This window comes from Mobula birostris, chromosome 13 (genome assembly GCF_030028105.1).
Source record: "Mobula birostris isolate sMobBir1 chromosome 13, sMobBir1.hap1, whole genome shotgun sequence".
NCBI lineage: Eukaryota > Metazoa > Chordata > Chondrichthyes > Myliobatiformes > Myliobatidae > Mobula > Mobula birostris.
The window spans coordinates 61927836-61949300 of NC_092382.1; the positions used below are offsets into that span (position 1 = coordinate 61927836).

The 21465-nt window shown below is 45.9% G+C and overlaps 1 protein-coding gene across 1 annotated transcript in view; it reads right to left on the bottom strand.

Annotated features, from left to right (window-relative positions):
- The window catches only part of LOC140206891 (NACHT, LRR and PYD domains-containing protein 3-like), a 43516-nt gene extending 24072 nt beyond the window's left edge, over nucleotides 1–19444 (bottom strand). The window contains exons 1-3 of the mRNA XM_072275161.1: nucleotides 19343–19444; nucleotides 5354–5522; nucleotides 196–292 (exon numbers count right to left, since the gene is read on the bottom strand). Of these exons, the coding sequence (XP_072131262.1) occupies nucleotides 196–205 (10 nt within the window). The 5' untranslated portion in view covers nucleotides 206–292; nucleotides 5354–5522; nucleotides 19343–19444. The remainder of the gene's footprint in view (nucleotides 1–195; nucleotides 293–5353; nucleotides 5523–19342) is intronic.
- Between the last annotated feature and the right edge of the window lie 2021 nt (nucleotides 19445–21465).

A 21465-nucleotide genomic window follows, 5' to 3' on the forward strand; every position in this document is an offset into this window, starting at 1 on the left:
CCATTACTAGTGTCAGGTCCCTGTGCTGGAACTGTTGGATAGATCGATTACACAAAGCCGCTTTACCCGTGAGATCAATGACACTGCTCGATGAAAATTTTCTCTGCCCTGTTAGCGCCTGTGTAAGTTTCTTCATCTGAACTATTGTGCACCAACAGGGAAGAAGTTTAATGAAAAATATCCCAGTGAACGTACCTGTAGCCATTCTGATTCTGACTGACGATTGTTGATTGTCGTCGTCTTGTTTACACTTTTGTCGCGGTGCAGAACAGCTCCACCTGCTGGTGATGGCCTGAATTACACACAACAAGCGGACAGTGAGTCAGAGAGAGTAGAATTACTTCGCAAATGTGACAGTATCGCCATCCTCTGTACCAGAGCAGCAGTTCGCTTAGGGACCAAACATTCACTATTAACATCAACTCTCACACCATGTCTGTATGTCTGTTCAGTAATATTTGGCACATCCTACTGATAGAGTCACAGAGCAACAGAGCACAGATACATACCCTTCAGCCCATCGAGACAATGCTGACCACAGTGCCCACAGAGATGGTCTTAATTTCCTAAGTTGGACCCATTTTCCTCCTGGCCTCTTAATTCCATCTTCACATCCCATTTGCTTCTAGAATTATACAATTGTGCCTGCCTCATTCCTCTGGCAGGTCCCTCGACATCATCACCAACCTCTGCATGAAACCGTTGCTGCTCGTGTTGGTTTTACAATCTATTTACCACTCCTCTGCCCATTCAGATCCCCTATAAACTACGATAAGCTTCACATTGAATACCATCTACTAACTTTGTGTCATCCGCGGACTTACTGGTCAAGCCTTGTGCACTTGCATTCAAATCACTGCTATCAAATAGCGAATATCACATGTCCCAACTTGTGGATTTGCGGCACACAACTAGTTACCCGCCTCCATTTGGAGGAGAAACCTCCAACCACCACTCTTTTCTTGATATCTTCAATGCAATTTTTGAATCCATCTAACGTTCCCTCTCTGTACTGCATGTGACCTTATCTTCCAGACCAAGCCGTCATGAGGCATCTTGCCAAAGGCTTTACTGGAGTTCAATGTACAACATCCACTCCCCCACCCTCATGGACAATCATCTTCAAAAATCTTTAAAAAGTATTGTTGAACACAACTTTCCATGCACAATGCCATAACTCCTGATCACATCTGTCAAACCAAATGTTGGTTTGTATTCTGTGTGTGACTCGGCCATATTGTGGAAAAATAGCTCCGGCACCTCTCCTTCCATTTTTCCACTTACCCTCCAAAAGCCAAAATGGCAACCCATAGTAAAATTATGCTTCTCCAAATGCTGCCCCCAAGTATTCCTTCCAAGGGTTGGCCTACCCCCGATGTAACTCTCACTGGTCTATAATCCCCAGGATTAAACCCATTTGCTTTATTGAATTACAGAACATAATTTGACAGTCTCCAATCATGTGTTACTATGCCTGTGGCCATAGTGGATTCAATGATCATGGTCAGTGCCCCGTAACCTTCCCCCCTCACTTCCTGTAGTAACGTGGTGTATATTGGTAGATTGAACAACATCTCTTTCTCAATATTGCCATGCTGCTATGTTAACGTCGCAATCACTTTCCATCTCATTGGTAACTCTGAAGCAAAACATTCATTAAACACCTCGCCTATCACCGCATCCTCCAGGCACGTTTCCACCTTTGCTCCTGTGTAATCCTGCCCTCAATCTATTCACCCTCCTCTTCTTCACCCACATGTAGAACGCCTTAGGCTTTCTTTCATCCTACTTCCCAGCGACTTCTCAAGTTCCCTTTGACCTCTAAGTCACTTCTTAAGCTCCTTCTAGGCTTCCTTATAATTCTCTAGAGCCTTGATTGAATGTTGCTTCCTAAATCTAAAGAATGCTTCCTTTTCCCTCTTGCTGAAATGTTCCCATCACTTGTGAACCACGGTTCATTTATATAAACATTCTTTAACTGTGTGTGGAACAAATCGACCCCGAACCGCATACAAGTGTTCCTGAAGCAACCTTCACAGTTTCATTGTGCATTTCCCTTTGAAAATGTTCCCCCAATTTACACTCCTAAACTGCTCCGAATACCATTGTAATTATCCACTCACTAATTAAATACTGCCTCATATTGTCTGCTACTATCCTTGTCCACGATCATAATAAAAGTTGGGATGTTGTGGTCACTATCTCAAGAAGGTCACCCATCGTGACATCTGTCACCACACCAGCGTCATTGCCTCATACTAGATGCAGTACGGCAACTCCTCCGGTTAGCCCATCCACAAACTATGTCAAGAATCCTTCCTGGACACACAACGCACTCTGCCCCATTGACACATTTTGGAACAAGCAAGTGGAATCAACATCAGGAAAGTGGAGGTCAACAATGATAACAACCTTGTTGCTTCTGCAGCTTTCCCAAAACTGCCAAGTTATCTGCTCTCGTTATACCGGTGGCTTTGGGGGAGGCCTATAGAATAATTTCAGAATGATATCCCCCTTCCCGTTTCGGACTTTCACCCACATGGATGTCCTCTCTTTATGTACCTGTGATACCATCCCTAATTAGTAAAGACAATTCTCCCCATTTCACTCCCCCCACCCCCAAATAAAACCTGAAACATCAAGCTTCAATTCTGCCCTTGTAACAGTCAGGTCTGTGAAATGGTTATAACATGTACCATCCATGTACTGAACCATGCTCTAAGTTACTCTTATTTTTAATACTTATTTTATTGAAGTAAACACATTTCCAACCGACTACATTATGCCCTGTCCACAACCGATCCATCCACAGTCTCTCTGGACATTGCATCTGCCTTTATTTCAACTGTTCTGTCATCTGACCAAACACTCCGGTTTCCATCCCACAACTACTGAGTTTAAGGCGACCCCCGCAGCTCCAGCTGACCAGCCTCCAAGAACATTTGCTCATCTCAACTACAGATATAACCCATGCATTTGATACAGGGTCAAATGGGAACATAACTTCATTGGAAGTTATTCTGCTTAGTCACAGGTACGTAGGTTCTGACAATTTATTAGTAGAAAAGTGTTTGATGATGACAGCGTATGTAAATGCAAATTACTGAGTGAAATGCGATGCTGGGACATTTGGCTTCAAGAGTGTTTGCCCTTAACAAAGGCTTGCGTGACGATATACTGGAGGGCAAGTATATCATTGCAGCTTGCAATAGCCAGAGGAATCAATGACATACTGCTGTAGTTCACGGTAATTCCACATTTGTGCAATCACTACAGCAGGAAACAACTGTGGTGTCTTATAAAGGCAAAAATTCTCAACGCGTTTTGAGATAATTTTGATCTAACACAGAATAGCAAGGAAACAGAACTGATGAGAGTTTGAAATGAGCAAACAATATGAGGGAATGGGCGTGGTTTCGCAGAGCTGATACTGACAGCACATTAGTAGATCTGGAGTGATTGCAGCTAGGTCTGATAGAGGCATACATGTTATTTCTAGGATTATTCAGTCTCACTCCAGCTATTCACAAGGAACAAGGAAATGGCAGACAAATTGAACAAGTATTTTGGATCTGACTTCACTAGGGAAGACACAAACAATCTCCCAGATATAATAGTGGACAAAGGACCTAGGGTAATGGATGAACTGAAGGAAATTTATATTGAGCAGGAAATGGTGTTGGATAAACTGTTGGGTCTGAAGGCTGGTAAGTCCCGAGGACCTGATGGCCTGCATCCCAGGGTATTTAAGGAGGTGGGTTTAGAAATCGTGGAAGCATTGGTAATCATTTTCCAATGTTCTATAGATTCAAGATCAGTTCCGTGGATTGGAGGGAGGCTAATGTTGTCCCTCCCTTCAGGAAGGGAGGAAGAGAGAAAACAGGGAATTATCCACCGGTTAGCCTGACGTCGGTGGTGGGAAAGATGCTGGAGTCAATTATAAAAGATGAAAATACGACACATCTGGATAGCAGTAACAGGATCGGTCCGAGTCAGCATGGATTTACGAAGGGGAAATCGTGCTTGCTAATCTTCTGGAATTTTTTGAGGATGTAACTATGAAAATGGACAAGGGAGAGCCAGTGGATGTAATGTACCTGGACTTTCAGAAAGCCTTTGATAAAGTCCCACATAGGAGATTAGCGGGCAAAATTAGGGCACATGGTATTGGGGGCAGAGTACTGACATGGATTGAAAATTGGCTGGCTGACAGAAAACAAAGCGTAGCGATTAATGGGTCCCATTCGGAATGGCAGGCGGTGACCAGTGGGGTACCGCAGGGTTCAGTGCTTGGACCGCAGCTGTTTACAATATATATTAATGATTTAGATGAGGGAATTAAAAGTAACATTAGCAAATTTGCCGATGACACAAAGCTGGGTGGCAGTGTGAAATGTGAGGATGCTGTTATGAGAATGCAGGGTGAATTGGACAGGCTGGGTGAGTGGGAAGATGAATGGCAGATGCAGTTTAATGTGGATAAATGTGAGGTTATCCACTTTGGTGGTAAGAACAGGAAGGCAGATTATTATCTAAATAGAGTCAAGTTAGGAAAAGGGGAAGTACAATGAGATCGAGGTGTTCTTGTACATCAGTCATTGAAAGCAAGCATGCAAGTACAGCAGGCAGTGAAGAAAGCTAACGGCATGCTGGCCTTCATAACAAGGGGAATTGAGTATAAGAGCAAAGAGGCCCTTCTGCAGCTGTACAGGCCCTGGTGAGACCACACCTGGAGTACTGTGTGCAGTTTTGATCTCCAAATTTGAGGAAGGACATTCATGCTATTGAGGGAGTGCAGCGTAGGTTCACAAGGTTAATTCCCAGGATGGCAGAACTGTCATATGTCGAAAGATTGGAGAGACTGGGCTTGTATACTCTGGAATTTAGAAGGCTGAGAGGGGATCTTATTGAAACATATAAGATTATTAAGGGATTGGACACGCTGGAGGCAGGAAGCATGTTCCCACTGATGGGTGAGTCCAGAACCAGAGGCCACAGTTTAAGAATAAGGGGTAGGCCATTTAGAACGGAGTTGAGGAAAAACTTTTTCACCCAGAGAGTGGTGGATATATGGAATGCTCTGCCCCAAAAGGCCGTGGAGGCCAAGTCTCTGGATGCTTCCAAGAAAGAGATGGATAGAGCTCTTAAAGATAGTGGAATCAAAGGTTGTGGGGATAAGGCAGGAACTGGATACTGATTGTGGATGATCAGCCATGATCACAGGAAATGGCGTTGCTGGCTCGAAGGGCCGAATGGGCTACCCCTGCACCTATTGTCTATTGTCTATTTCCTACCAGCCTTGGTACAGAAATGTAATGTCTAAAGGACTAGAGTTTGAGTAAATAAGACTCACCAAACTTTCTCCTGAGTGAATCAATGGAAACCCTGAGTCAGAATGGTTCTCTTCAGTTGGTGCTCTCAGTCATCGAGCTGGTTCACTTGCTGCTGTTCCCTCATCTTCAGCTGAGGTTTTCTTCCAGTCGTGGGCGTTTCTTCCAATATATCTCTCAGCCCAGATCTAACTTTAAACAGAGAGATAATGAAGCATGTTACTAATGCAAAGGAGAATAAACCATTAAACTCATTGAAATTTAAATCTTGAACTCATACATAATTATCCGAGTGAAGAAATCTGTAACTGTCCCTCACATTTTATAAACCAAAATGCTGGAGGAACTCATCAGGCCAGTCAGCTTCTGTAAGTCGACTTTTCTCTCTTCCATAGCCGCTGCCTGGCCTGCTGAGTTCCTCCAGCATTTTGTGTGTGTTGCTTGGATCTCCAGAATCTGCAGACTTTCTGTTGTTTCTGATAGGATACAAATAAGTCATCGTTCAGTCATGGTATAAGATGTGTCATAATACGTAGGAGTAGATTTAGGGGATACGGTCATTCTATTCTGCTCCATAATCAATCATGGAGGATTTTTTTCTTCCAACACCGTATTCTTGCTTCCCTGCTATAACTCTCACCTATTTAGCAATCCAGAACATGAATATACCCAACGGTAGCCTCCACTACATTTTATGGCATCAAATTCCACAGATCAACCAACATTTGGCTAAATAATTGCTCTCATCTCAGTTTTAAAGTGAAGCTTCATATTCTGAGGCAGCACACTCAGATCCCAAACTCTCCGTCTAATCAAGACGTTTTCTCCATTCCCACTGCATCCATACTTGCTGTTATTCAGTTGGTGTAAATAATCACTCCCGTCTTAACTTCACCTCCCCCCAACAACACTCAATCGCCATCCCTCTAAGCGCCTCTGAACACAGGCCCAGGGCCATCAAATGCTTCTCATGCATAATGCTTATCATTCCTCAGATTATTTTTGTGAAGCTTGTTAGCAACAACTGTAGTGAATACATTTCCGGGGAAAACAGGACGATATGTACCAGGATAATGTACTGGGAAAAGCTCTGGTTTCCTTCCTCTTCTATCAACTCTCACAAACCGAGCGCAGGTGCACTGGTCCACTCGCAGGAGATTTATAATGTTCCAGGGTGAATGTAATAAAGAGTAACTGGAATCACTGGAAACGCTCAGCTGGTAAGGAACAACTGTGTGGGAGAGGAAAAATACTAGCGATTCGGTTTCCTAATCTTTCGTCAGAACGGATCAAACATCATACAGTTTTTAGTGGAAAGTCATGGGTTGTTCTCCATGTAGCGGTGTGGACTGAGGGAAGATCTGATAGAGGTTTATAAGATCATGAAAGACATAGATAGAGTAGACAGGGAGCATCATTTTTTTGTGTAGAAATGTCTAATACCAGAGGACATGCAATGAAGGTGTGAGGGAGTAGGTGCGAAGGAAATGTAAGGGTAAGTTTTACATCAGAGAGGTGTGGATGCCTGGAATGCGCTGTCTGTTATGGTGATGGAAGCAAATACACTGGAGGGTTTTAAGAGATGTTTCGATAGGCCCATGGGTGTGAGGAAGATTGAGAGGACATGGACATTGTGTAGGTAGGAGTCATTAGCTCTTTTTTTTGGGGCGGGGAGTGGGGTTTATTTACTTTTCAGCTGGTTTGGCACACCATTGTGGCCAAAGCGTCTGTTCCTGTGATGCACTGTGCTATATTCTGTTCTCTCTCCAGCATCTGGAGTTTCTCTTTGACTTCCACTGGCAGATAGACAGGTGGCAGTGAGGGGAATTTCCAAACGTGAATTGAATTCTGAAACCCCAGTCTATTTCTACTGGTGCAAACACAAAACAGCGCATTTAATCACAGCCTCTCCTTGTGAGGGATGGAATGGGAATTCATTCCCTGCTTTCCTTCCAAAGGAAATGCAGAACCAAATATCTGAACCCAGAACAGAAATACTCGCTGAACATCTCATAAACCCAGACAACTTGATCCCCTGATGCATTTTATCTGGGTCAAAACATGCGAGTCTGGCCCTGTAGCTCAGAAGGGTAGGGCAAGGAAGAGGAGGGCAGTTGTGATAGGGGACTCGATAGTAAGGGGGTCAGATAGGCGATTCTGTGGACGCAGTCCAGAGACCCGGATGGTAGTTTGCCTCCTTGGTGCCAGGGTCCGGGATATTTCTGATCGTGTCCAAGATATCCTGAAGTAGGAGGGTGAGGAGCCAGAGGTCGTGGTACATATAGGTACCAATGACATAGGTAGGAAAAGGGATGAGGTCCTGAAAGGAGAATATAGGGAGCTAGGAAGGGAGTTGAGAAAAAGGACCGCAAAGGTTGTAATCTCGGGATTACTGCCTGTGCCAGTAGGAATGCGATGAGGTGGAGGATAAATGCGTGGCTGAGGGATTGGAGCAGGAGGCAGGGATGCAAGTTTTTGGATCATTGGGACCTCTTTTGGCGCAGGCGTGACCTGTACAAAAAGGATGGGTTGCACTTGAATCCTAGGGGGACCAATATCCTGGCAGGGAGATTAGCGGGGGCTGCTGAGGTGACTTTAAACTAGAATGGTTGGGGGTGGGAATCAAATTAAAGAGGCTAGGCGTGAGGAGGTTAGTTCACTACAGGGGGATGGGAACCAGTGCAGAGAGGCAGAGGGGTGTAAAGTGAGGGTAGAAACAAAAAGTACTATGGAGAAAAGTAAAAGTGGCAGGCCGACAAATCCAGGGCAAGCATTAAAAAGGGCCACTTTTCAGCATAATTGTATAAGGGCGAAGAGAGTTGTAAAAGAGCGCCTGAAGGCTTTCTGTGTCAATGCAAGGAGCATTCGTAATAAGGTGGATGAATTGAAAGTGCAGATTGTTATTAATGATTATGATATAGTTGGGATCACAGAGACATGGCTCCAGGGTGACCAGGGATGGGAGCTCAACGTTCAGGGATATTCGATATTCAGGAGGGATAGACATGAAGGAAGGGGAGGTGGGGTGGCGTTGCTGGTCAAAGAAGAGATTAACACAATAGGACATAAGCCGGGAAGATGTGGAATCGATATGGGTGGAGCTGCGTAACACTAAGGGGCAGAAGACGCTGGTGGGAGTTGTGTACAGGCCACCTAACAGTAGTAGTGAGGTTGGAGATGGTATTAAACAGGAAATTAGAAATGTGTGCAATAAAGGAACAGCAGTTATAATGGGTGATTTCAATCTACATGTAGATTGGGTGAACCAAATTGGTAAAGGTGCTGAGGAAGAGGATTTCTTGGAATGTATGCGGGATGGTTTTTTGAACCAACATGTCGAGGAACCGCCTAGAGAGCAGGCTATTCTGGACTGGGTTTTGAGCAATGAGGAAGGGTTAATTAGCGATCTTGTTGTGAAAGGCCCCTCGGGTAAGAGTGACCATAATATGGTGGAATTCTTCATTAAGATGGAGAGTGACATAGTTAATTCAGAAACAAAGGTTCTGAACTTAAAGAGGGGTAACTTTGAAGGTATGAGAAGTGAATTAGCTAAGATAGACTGGCAAATGACACTTAAAGGATTGACGGTGGATATGCAATGGCAAGCATTTAAAGGTTGCATGGATGAACTGCAACAAATGTTCATTCCAGTTTGGCAAAAGAATAAATCAAGGAAGGTAGTGCACCCGTGGCTGACAAGAGAAATTAGGGATAGTATCAATTCCAAAGAAGAAGCATACAAATTAGCCAGAGAAAGTGGCTCACCTGAGGACTGGGAGAAATTCAGAGTTCAGCAGAGGAGGACAAAGGGCTTAATTAGGAGGGGGAAAAAATTATGAGAGAAAACTGGCAGGCAACATAAAAACGGACTGTAAAAGCTTTTATAGATATGTAAAAAGGAAAAGACTGGTAAAGACAAATGTAGGTCCCCTGCAGACAGAAACAGGTGAATTGATTATGGGGAGCAAGGACATGGCAGACCAATTGAATAATTACTTTGGTTCTGTCTTCACTAAGGAGGACATAAATAATCTTCCAGAAATAGTAGGGGACAGAGGGTCCAGTGAGATGGAGGAACTGAGCGAAATACATGTTAGTAGGGAAGTGGTTTTCGGTAAATTGAAGGGATTGAAGGCAGATAAATCCCTAGGGCCAGATGGTCTGCATCCCAGGGTGCTTAAGGAAGTAGCCCAAGAAATAGTGGATGCATTAGTGATATTTTTTCAAAACTCGTTAGATTCTGGACTAGTTCCTGAGGATTGGAGGGTGGCTAATGTAACTCCACTTTTTAAAAAAGGAGAGAGAGAGAAACCGGGGAATTATAGACTGGTTAGCCTAACGTCGGTGGTGGGGAAACTACTGGAGTCAGTTATCAAGGATGTGATAACAGCACATTTGGAAAGCAGTGAAATGATCGGACAAAGTCAGCATGGATTTGTGAAAGGAAAATCATGTCTGACGAATCTCATAGAATTTTTTGAGGAAGTAACTAGTAGAGTGGATAGGGGAGAACCAGTGGATGTGGTATATTTGGATTTTCAGAAGGCTTTTGACAAGGTCCCACACAGGAGATTAGTGTGCAAACTTAAAGCACACGACATTGGGGGTAAGGTATTGGTGTGGGTGGAGAGTTGGTTAGCAGACAGGAAGCAAAGAGCGGCAATAAACGGGACCTTTTCAGAATGGCAGGCGGTGACTAGTGGGGTACCGCAAGGCTCAGTGCTGGGACCCCAGTTGTTTACAATATATATTAATGACTTGGATGAGGGAATTAAATGCAGCATCCCCAAGTTTTCGGATGACACGAAGCTGGGCGGCAGTGTTAGCTGTGAGGAAGATGCTAAGAGGATGCAGGGTGACTTGGATATGTTGGGTGAGTGGGCAAATTCATGGCAGATGCAATTTAATGTGGATAAATGTGAAGTTATCCACTTTGGTGGCAAAAATAGGAAAACAGATTATTATCTGAATGGTGGCCGATTGGGAAAAGGAGAGGTGCAACGAGACCTGGGTGTCATTATACACCAGTCATTGAAAGTGGGCATGCAGGTACAGCAGGCGGTGAAAAAGGCGAATGGTATGCTGGCATTTATAGCAAGAGGATTTGAGTACAGGAACAGGGAGGTACTACTGCAGTTGTACAAGGCCTTGGTGAGACCACACCTGGAGTATTGTGTGCAGTTTTGGTCCCATAATCTGAGGAAAGACATCCTTGCCATAGAGGGAGTACAGAGAAGATTCACCAGATTGATTCCTGGGATGGCAGGACTTTCATATGAAGAAAGACTGGATGAACTGGGCTTGTACTCGTTGGAATTTAGAAGATTGAGAGGGGATCTGATTGAAACGTATAAGATCCTAAAGGGATTGGACAGGCTAGATGCAGGAAGATTGTTCCCGATGTTGGGGAAGTCCAGAACGAGGGGTCACAGTTTGAGGATAGAGGGGAAGCCTTTTACGACCGAGATTAGGAAAAACTTCTTCACACAGAGAGTCGTGAATCTGTGGAATTCTCTGCCACAGGAAACAGTTGAGGCCAGTTCATTGGCTATATTTAAGAGGGAGTTAGATATGGCCCTTGTGGCTACGGGGGTCAGGGGGTATGGAGGGAAGGCTGGGGCGGTGTTCTGAGTTGGATGATCAGCCATGATCATAATAAATGGCGGTGCAGGCTCGAAGGGCCGAATGGCCTACTCCTGCACCTATTTTCTATGTTTCTATGTTTCTATTCCCGAATCCAACCTCGGAGGGTCACAGCCCACACCGAGAGCCTCGCACATCTCTTCCACATCTGACGCTGGGTGTTCCCACATCTCACACCGAGAGATTCACGCTACCAATATCCAGCCCCCGGAGACGTCTGCTTCTTTGCTGAAGGAGGAACATCCCGCAGCATCAGTGAAGGCACCAACGTAGACCGAAGCACAATCACTGCCAGTTACATATTCCTATTAGCATCATCCAGTCCGTGCCATGTTCGGTCTCGTCCCATCCTCCTGCATCCGGACCATAGCCCTCTATACCTCCCTCACCTATCTACCTGCTCAAACATCTCTTAAATACTACATTGAACCTTCATCTCTCAGGTGCCTTCATCGGACTCCACAACCCTGGGAAACGAGCCCTGGTGTATGTATTTGGTCCATCGTCGTCGATGAAGACCTCGACATCATTAGTCATTTTGAGACTGGATTCCGTGTGTCTGAAGGTGACTGATCAGGCCAAGTCGGGAACGGAATGTCCTGGCACATGTAGTTTCGCTAGTAGCTCTGGACTTGCGCAGCTCCCGCTTATGTTGTCCTTCAGCAATGCGCCTTGCTTCGTAAGCTTGACAGCCCTTGTTGACGCGGCCGCGCTAGGTAGGGCGGTTTTGTGCCAGCATTTTCCAGGAGGTCGTGTCTATGTCAAGCCACTTCAAGGAGGCCTTCAGTGTGTCTTTGTAACGTTTCTTCTGCCCTCCATGAGAGCGTCATCCAGCAGCGAGTTCCCAAAAGGAGCTCGTCCGGCTCGTCCGGCCTACGGATGAATGACCTGCCCACCGGGTCTATACTCTCATCAGCAGTGTTTACACTGATGGTAGACTTGCACTAAAGAGAACTTCAGTGTCTGGTACATTGTCTTGCCATCTAATGCGTAATATTCTGCAAAGACAGGTCATGTGGAAATGGATGAGCTGTCTTGCGTTCCTTCGATACACAGTCCATGTTTCACGGGTATACAGGAGGGTAGTGAGTACCACTGCTCTGTAGACCTTCAGTTTTATTGCTGGACTGATTCCTCGACGTCCCCATAGAGTGGAGCGCAGTCTACCGAAAGCAGAACTTGCCTTCGCTATTCTGCAGTTAACTTCTGTATCAATAGTCACTGGTCGGGAGAGGGTGCTGCCAAGGTCAGTAAACTGGTGCACTGCCTGTAGTTTCTGTCCTTTGACTATGATTTTCGGTTCTGGTCACGGTGCATGAGGGGCAGGCTGGTGCATGATTTCGGCCTTTTTGATATTGATGGTGAGTCCAAAGTTGTCACAAGCCGTGGAGAATTTGTACATATTGACTTGCATCTCTGGCTCCGAGCCGGCATACAGGGCGCAGTCATTGACAAAGAGGAAGTCTCTCAGAACAGTCTACTTCACTTTGATAATAGCTTGAAGTCTCCTTAGGTTGAAGAGCTTCCCATCCACTCTGTACTTGAGGCTGATTCCAGCATCACTGTCCTGGAAGACATCATTCAGCATGGCAGTAAACATCATGCTGAACAGTGTTGGTGCGAGCACACAGCCCTGTTTGACGACACTGGTGACTGGGAACGCCTTAGTGGATTCTCCGCCGTCCAGCCTGGTGTATGAGGCTGGGCATCAAGGGCTTGACAGACTACGTGAGGGAGAAAATAGGCTTGACTGTACCAGTGACGTTGTCCTCCCTGGCGCTCTGAACACTGCTTCGAGACATGTAATACAAGCCAGCCACAAAAACTAACTCCCCCCGCACCCCCCCCCCCACCCCCGACAGCTGAGCAATCAATGTCTGTAACACCAGACGTAATAAGGAATCTGCAGAGGTGTTGGGACAGAAACCATCCAGGCTGAGCTCGCATACAGTGTGCACATCAGCGCATTCATGTCTTCATCGTCAACAATTCACTCGTCCAGGCTGCTGTTCCCACATGCTTCAAATCAGCCACCATCCTCCCTGTACCAACGAACTCTACACATTCAGAACAAAACGACTCCTGCCCGGTGGACCTGCATGGCGTGCTTTGAACGGCTGATAACGGCACACATCAGAAACTCCAATCCTTGCTCACTGGGCGCTCACCAATAAATTGACCTACCGAATCACTGCAGGGCAGATGCCGCAGCATCTGTCATTCCCCTTGGCCTGACACACATAGAAAATAGGGACACTTGTGTCAGAACGTTGTTTCTGAGTTTCAGTTATGCAGGTAACACTATTGTCCCACAGACATTGGTGAACAAATCCCTTGTCAGCCATCTAAACACACCTTGGGCTTCCTGGACAACAGACCGCAGCAAGTCAGGTTGCACCGCTCGCCCATTCCCATTACCGTGAACTCGGCTGCGTGTTGTACACTCTGCTCACACACGTCTGAATGGCCAAACACACAATAACCACATTGAAAAATTTCCCCGAAGGCAGATTGTGGTGCGGCTCATCAGTGAGAATAATGATATGTCAGACAGAGAAAACAGCTTAAGGCCTGGAGCCAGTCAAATAACCACTTTCCCAATGTCAACAAGACAAAGGGGATGGTTATCGACTTCTTTCTCCTTCTTGATTTTATAAACCTATAGTGTCACCCAAATTCTCCCGTGCTTCTCTGGAATAAAGATCCAGCTCGGCCAACCTCTCCCTATGACACGGCCCTCTAGTCCAGGCAGCATCGTCATCAATCTCTTCTGCGTCCTCTCCAGCTCGATAATATCTTTCATACAATAGGGTGATCACAACTGTACAGAATACTCGTTGTAGCCTCACCAGCTATTTGTATAACTACAATGTAATGTCTGTAATCCAAAACTCAATGCCTGACTGATGAAGGCCATCATGATTAAAGCCTGCTTTTCCACCCTCTATATCTGTAGATCTGCTTTCAGCGAACTTTACCCTTGTAATCCCATTTCGCTCTGTTCCACCACACTTGGTGATCCGCCATTCAGCATATCAGGCCCACCATGTTTACTGTCCAAAATGCACCATCTTTCACTTGTCCAAGTTGCAAACCATTTACTTTTTCTCGGTTCTATCTCCATAACTGACAAACATCTCTTTCAAATACATTCCAACATATCGCAATATCCACAAGACTCCGTCGTTTAGCCTCACAACTTGCTAACCAGGCTATGTACATTAATATACAAATCAAAGTCATCACTAATGTAACACACTTAAAAGTTGCTGGTGAACGCAGCAGGCCAGGCAGCATCTCTAGGAAGAGGTACAGTCGACGTTTCAGGCCGAGACCCTTCGTCAGGACTAACTGAAGGAAGAGTGAGTAAGGGATTTGAAAGTTGGAGGGGGAGGGGGAGATCTAAAATGACAGGAGAAGACAGGAGGGGGAGGGATGGAGCCAAGAGCTGGACAGTTGATTGGAAAAAGGGATATGAGAGGATCATGGGACGGGAGACCAAGGGAGAAAGAAAGGGGGAGGGGTGAAGCCCAGGGGATGGGCAAGGAGTATAGTGAGAGGGACAGAGGGAGAAAAAGGAGAGAGAGAAAAAGAATATAACTATATAATAATGAATAAATAAACAACGAATGGGGTACGAGGGGGAGGAGGGATCTTAACGGAAGTTTGAGAAGTCAGTGTTCATGCCATCAGGTTGGAGGTTACCCAGACGGATATAAGGTGTTGTTTCTCCAACCTGAGTGTGGCTTCATCTTTACAGTACAGGAGGCCGTGCATAGACATATGAGAATGGGAATGGGACGTGGAATTAAAATGCATGTCCACTGGGAGATCTTGCTTTCTCTGGCGGACAGAGCGTAGGTGTTCAGCGAAACGGTCTCCCAGTCTGCACCTTGTCTCGCCAATATATGGAACGTCGCATCGGGAGCACCAGGCGCAGTATATCACCCCAGCCGACTCACAGCTGAAGTGTCGCCTCACCTGGAAGGACTGCCTGGAGCCCTGAATGGTGGTAAGGGAGGAAGTGTAAGGGCACTTGTTCCGCTTACAAGGATAAGTGCCAGGAAGGAGATCGGTGGGGAGGGAGGGGAGGGACGATTGGCCAAGGGAGTCGCCTAGGGAGCGATCCCTGCGGAAAGCAGAAAGGGTGGGTGGAGGGAAAGATGTGTTTAGAGGTGGGATCCCGTTAGAGGAGGCGGAAGTTACGGAGAATTATATGTTGGACCCGGAGGCTGGTGGGGTGGCAGGTGAGGACTAGGGGAACCCTATTCCTAGTGGGGTGGCGGGAGGATGGGGCGGGAGCAGATGTGAATGAAATGGGAGAGATGCGCTTGAGAGCAGAGTTGATGGTGGAGGAAGGGAAGCCCCTTTGTTTAAAAAAGGAGGACATCTCCCTCGTCCTGGAATGAAAATCATCCGTCTTCCCGTGCTCTATGTTTTGCGTTTCTGTCGTCCCAAGTCCAGGGTTCAGAGGTTCCTGTTGTCCCAGGTCCAAGGCTCGGCTGTTCCTGAGTACCAAGTCAAGGCTTCGTGTTCTCGTCTTGTCCATGTGCCTCGTCCTCCCCATGTTCCTCGTCCTGTGCTGGAGTCTCCTCGTCCTGTACTGGAGTTCCCTCGTCTTGAAAGGAGTCTCTCTTTCCGTCCTGTAGCCTAGCTTAGTTCCAGAGTCCGAGCCCAAGTCAAGGCACAGGTTCTTGGTCCTTGCCCAGCCCCTGGCTCGGAGTCCGAGCCGAAGCCTCGTCATGTCCTCGCCTCGAAGAAGCCAAGCCATGAAGAAGCCAAGCCATGTCCATTCCTGTAGCCACGTCATGTCCTCGCCTAGTTACGGAGTCCGAACCCGAGTCAAGACCAGGTTCTCTGTCCTTGTCCACTCTCCGGCATTGAGTCCAAGCCCAGGCTCCTAGTTCCCATTTCCTTGTCCTAGTCCCGCTTGCCTAGCCAATGTCCCAGCCCAAGTCTGTGTTCTTCCCCAGCTCTCTAGTCAAGTCCTGTTCCTAGTCCTTCATTGTCTGTGTCTTGCATTTGGGTCGGCCCCCAGCGCCCTCCTTATCATAGGGACGTTTTGCAGCCGGCGATTTGCCGTGGTTTTCCTGCCATTTCTGATTCTTAAACTAAGGAGGAACTGGAAGCTAACAAAGCTCTGCCTGGGTCGGGGCTCAGGCTGGCTCACCGGTCTGTAGATTGTGAGAGGATGCAGATAAACCTGCTTGTCTCCAGCAGCTAAACGGATCTCATTTCTTCACTATCTTATTGGTCAGCGAGAATTTGCTCAGCACTGTTGGCTGCCATTTTTTCCTCAGGGTGGCTGGGACGAAATGCTTTTAATGTAAAATTGTAAAATACTGTATAAGATATTGGGAGCTCAGTAATTCAGTCTACATCTGTGAAAAGAGAAATGGTGGAACACCCAGTTTCAGATATGGGGCTGTCCAAGATGCTGCAGATCTGCTGAGCGATTCCAGCATTTTCTTCTTCTTGCTTTACATTTCCGGCAACAGTGGTATTTTTTTGTCTATTTTAATGCAGAGATATTAAAATTGCAAAATGTTTGGGACACCCAAAAGCCGTTCAACATATCTGTGGAGATGCAATCACCACCCCTACCAATTTGCTGGTTAACAGTTCATTCCGACCCTGGTGTAATACAGACCAAGTTTGGTCTGGCCATTCACTGCAACAGAACTTCCCCCAGGCGTCTTGGACCCCACTGTGCCGCAGGATCCGGGAGGGGATGTCGACAGGGTGGGTCTGGACCTGTGCAACCCTCTACTGACCTAAAACTCATTCACGCAGACGCTATTCCTTTCTGAGGAGTGGAATATAAACGCCACTAACTGACTAAAAGGAACCATCATCATCCTATGGGATGGATATCCGAAGAAGAAGAAGAAGAAGAAGAAGAAGAAGAAGAAGAAGAAGAAGAAGAAGAAGAAGAAGAAGAAGAAGAAGAAGAAGAAGAAGAAGAAGAAGAAGGAGAATAAGAAGAAGAAGAAGGAGAAGAAGAAGGAGAAGAAGAAGAAGGAGAAGAAGAAGAAGAAGAAGAAGAAGAAGAAGGAGAAGAAGAAGAAGGAGAAGGAGAATAATAATAATAATAATAATAATAAGAAGAAGAAGAAGAAGAAGAAGAAGAAGAAGAAGAAGAAGAAGAAGAAGAAGAAGAAGAAGGAGAAGAAGGTGGTGTAATACTTTCCATGCCGTCAATGCTCACAGCGTTCTTTCCTCCCACTATCATTACTGACACGCACATCACACTCGTCACAGGCCTCTATTTACTAAATCCATCTTCAATCATCACCCTTCGCTTGCTGTCATTGAGTTCGGTCAAAATAGTTATGTTCTGGTAAAACTACAAATTGTTTGACAGACAATCGCCACGATCTTCAGCATCACTGCAGACTGTGGACATTTTAATCCCAGCTATAGAATTACCGATATACTGCCCGTTCCATATTCTCCAAGACTCCATCCGAATATTACAACCTACACAATGACTGCCCTGTGACGCTTTGGCATCAGCGATTGCCGTGGTGTTCCTAGCATTTCCGATTCACAAACTGAGGAGAAACGAACCTAACGATCGTCTATCCATCTTAATGTAAAATTCCTGCAAAATTACATTGTCTTTTTTCTCTCTTTGTTTTACTGCACAGATGATATCTGACTGCAAAATATTTGGGGCGGCCAAAGCTGTTTAACAGGTTTGTGTAATGCCAGCTGCACCACACCAATTTATTAGTTTTCAGTTCACTCCGAACCTGGTGTAGTACATTCCATACCGTCAATACTCACAGCATCCTTTCGTCCATCTATCACTCTGTTGCAGTTGCTCCTGAGGTCACCGTCTCTACGCTAAGTAACGGTGATCACAGAGCGAGAAACATGTGCAACACTTCTTGCAGCTCCGGGGGGCTGTTGCCCTGGAAACGGAGGAAGTAGCTCACCGCAAATAATTGCGAAAGGAAATAACAAACTCAATATAATATGCTACGTGTTTCATAATGACAAAAAAAAGCACTGCAGCCATTTTGTAACGGTGAAATTAAAATGTAATGGTTTAATGGCTGCTGCATTTATCCTGCCTCGTGCTGTATTCAAGTAAAGATCAATTAATCGAACAAAAAAAAAACACAGCTCCTGGAAGGCTCAGTGATGTAAAAGTGCAGTACAATACTTCAGAATGAGGCAAAGGTTAGAAGAAAGATGGTAGATATACATCATTGACGTGGTGAGATACAGGCTGGAAGGAGGTTTAACAAGATGGCACGGAATGATCAGATAGAACCAGCTGGGAGAAGGGATCGAGAACAATCACTGATGGCTCTTCAGCATTACACAGATACTGAATTAATAGTACATACTACTATATGCAGTATATATATGAACCTGAAATGTCAAAGCTACAACAAACAATAAGAACGTTTGAATGTAACCTTAGCCCCTGAACGTACCATAGAAAGCATCCCATCCGGATTCTTTACAACTTCCTACGGCTATTATTCTTCGTTTGACTGCAGGAAATAGCATAGATCTATGGACACAGCTGAGCACATCATAGAAACTCCACTGTCTATATGCTTCCCGCTGCCTCAGTGAATCAGGAAATATAATCGAAGATTCCCAGAACCCTGGACATTCTCAATTCTCAACCACCCATCGGGTCGAAGATAAAAAAAACAACAACAGTAAACATACCACTAGGCTCAAAGACGGCTCCCATTCTACTGTTATAAGCAAACTGAAAATTCCTCATCATGATACAATGGACTCCTGACCTCACAATGTAACCGGATGTGACTTTGCATCATGTCTACCTGCATTGAAATTTCTCTGTAACCATAAGCCTTTGTTACACTCTGTTAATGTTTTACCTAATATACTTTTTGCCCACACAAAAAAGAGGGGGCGTCACAAATCTGGATCTCACTGCTTTGTCTGAACTGACGAACGATGAAACCGCTCATACATCGGAGCAGCGTCCCGCAGATGCGATTGATTCGTTTAACTACAGGCTGCAAGAACACAACAGGCCAAATAGCCGCTTCCCGTGTCCTGGTATTACCTCAAACAGTTATCGGACCCAGGCATCTAACCAGGTGAAGTTTGGATCCGATACCGCGCGAGGTGATGGAGGCAATTTTTCCCAGGTACAACTCAACGGATGAGTGCAGTCCCGGCATCACCACCTCACCTATTCCTAGGACTAAAGCAACAGGGGCTGAGCGGCGGCTCATCGCAGGAGGTTCGGTGTGAAGGCCCCACAACCCGGATCGACCCCGGCAGCTTCGCTCCATCAACCCGGACCGACCCGCCAGTTCGGGTGAGTTAACGGGATTCAAACATGCCCGCTCGGAACGGCCTCAAATACTCACCGATGGGAACTTGATGTATTTGCCTCGCAGACAGTAATCCTTCCCCCGTCTCCCCGCGACGATCCGCTTCAACACAGAACGGAAAGAAAATCAACGAACATCGGAGGCTGAGCATGCGTAATTTGAGCTCCAAATCTTCAGAGCCGGGGCTGGGGTTTTGGCGCAGAACAAAGAGGTTAGAAAGGAACGATAGACTATAGAGCATAAAGTTGTTCAAAATTTAAAAAATAATAGTAATAATAATAATATAAATAATAATAAACCGATTCTCCATTTTAATTTTATGAAAATATTAGACAACCTTGTTTGCTGCTTTGAATCTTCTGGAAGAGGGTTTAACTGAAGTGTATACATTTTCGAGACACACTGATAAATGGAAAAGGCTTAACTCTCTCATAAATACTGTCGTACATGGGGAAACATTAGATGCACCGCAGCTCGTAGCAGTGAAATGAGTCAAGAAAAATAAATGCCCACCCACAATGCGAGGACGTGACAGATCTGGATCTCACTCCCTTGTCTGAACGGAAGGAAGATTAAACTGCACAACCACGAGAAACAAACCCACAGATGCTGCAGATCTGCGGTAAAATAGGAAAATAGAGCGGGATCAAGTGACGGGCTGAAGGTCTCCCTCCTAAACTGGTGACTCTACTCTTCGCCCCTCACACGCTGCATGACCCACCTGCCGCATTTTCCACATTATTTCATATTTACACCAGCTACATTTTTAATTATTCCTCCGTATATTTTCCCTTTCTCCTCCGTTGGGTCAACGATTTACGGGTTCGGTCCCCATACCAGTCCACCATATAGTTTACACTCAGAACGGAAATGTGCAGGCTCCATTCAGATCGGTTCTATGTTTACAAACACTAACTTCTATTCGCATTTCCCCACCCTCACTGGAGAGTGAAGAAATAACATCACCAAGTGAGAAACAGCAGGAGGTGGCCATTCAGCCCATCGAACGATCAACAAGATGACGTCTGCGCTCGCATCTCAGCCACATGTTTCTCCCTGATCATTATTTCCTCGATCCCTTCGGTCTCCACACTTCTGCCGAACTCTGTTTTATGTGTAGACAATCATGAATCTTTACTCCCTTCTGTGGTGGGGATTTACAAACTTTCACCACCCTCGGAGACATTTCCACTCATATCAGTCCCCAGGAATCCACACCATTTTTCATTGGTTCCACCGCTAATGACGTTGTGCATTTCAATGTATTCACTTCTTCGTCCTCGTTTCTCTAAATTAAAAGCTTATCGCGCTTGATATTTCTTCACATGATGATCCGACCAGGGAGTGGGAGCGCAAAGGCCTTCTGGAAGGAGATAAGGGAAGCCAGGTGGGTGGGACAGTGCTGGAGAAGAAATATTCTTATAGGAGAGGAGAATGGACAATTGGAGAAAGTGACAGAGGAGGGGCCCAGGGGGTAGTAATAAGAGGTGAGAAGAAGTAAAAGGTCAGAGTGTGGAATAGGGAAAGGGGGAGAGGTGCAAATTTTGATCACCGGAAGGAGAAATCGGCATTTCTCCTGTTGGGGTCATCTACTGCACCCGGTGTTTCCGGTGTGGCCTCCTTTGTATCAGTGAAACCGACGTAGACTGGAGACAGCTTCGCCAGAAAAAGAGGGATCACGCCCATTTTAATTACACTCCCCATGCCTATTCCGATATATCAGTCCATGCCCTTCTCTACTGCCGCAACATGGGTAGACTCAGGTTGGAGGAACAACAGCTTATATTCCGTTTGAGCAGCCTTCAAGCTGTCGCCATGAACATGAGTTTCTCGAATTTCTGGTAATTTCCCACCCCCTCTCTCACCTTTCCCAGTTATCTGCTTACCTGCCCATAACTTCCCCCTGGTGCTCCTGCCCATTAGTTTTTATCCATGGTTTCTACCCTCTCATATCAGGTTCCCCATTCCCCAGACCTTTATCTCGTTCACCAATCTACTTTCCAGATCTTTACTCCAGAAATTGCCTGCGTCCTTGGGCTGCTTCCTCCACACCCCCACCATTTTGTATTCTGACTTCTCTCCTTCCATTGCAGTCCTGAAGAATGGTCTGGGCCTGAAACGTCAACGGTTTACTCTTGCCCAGAGATGCCGCCTGACCT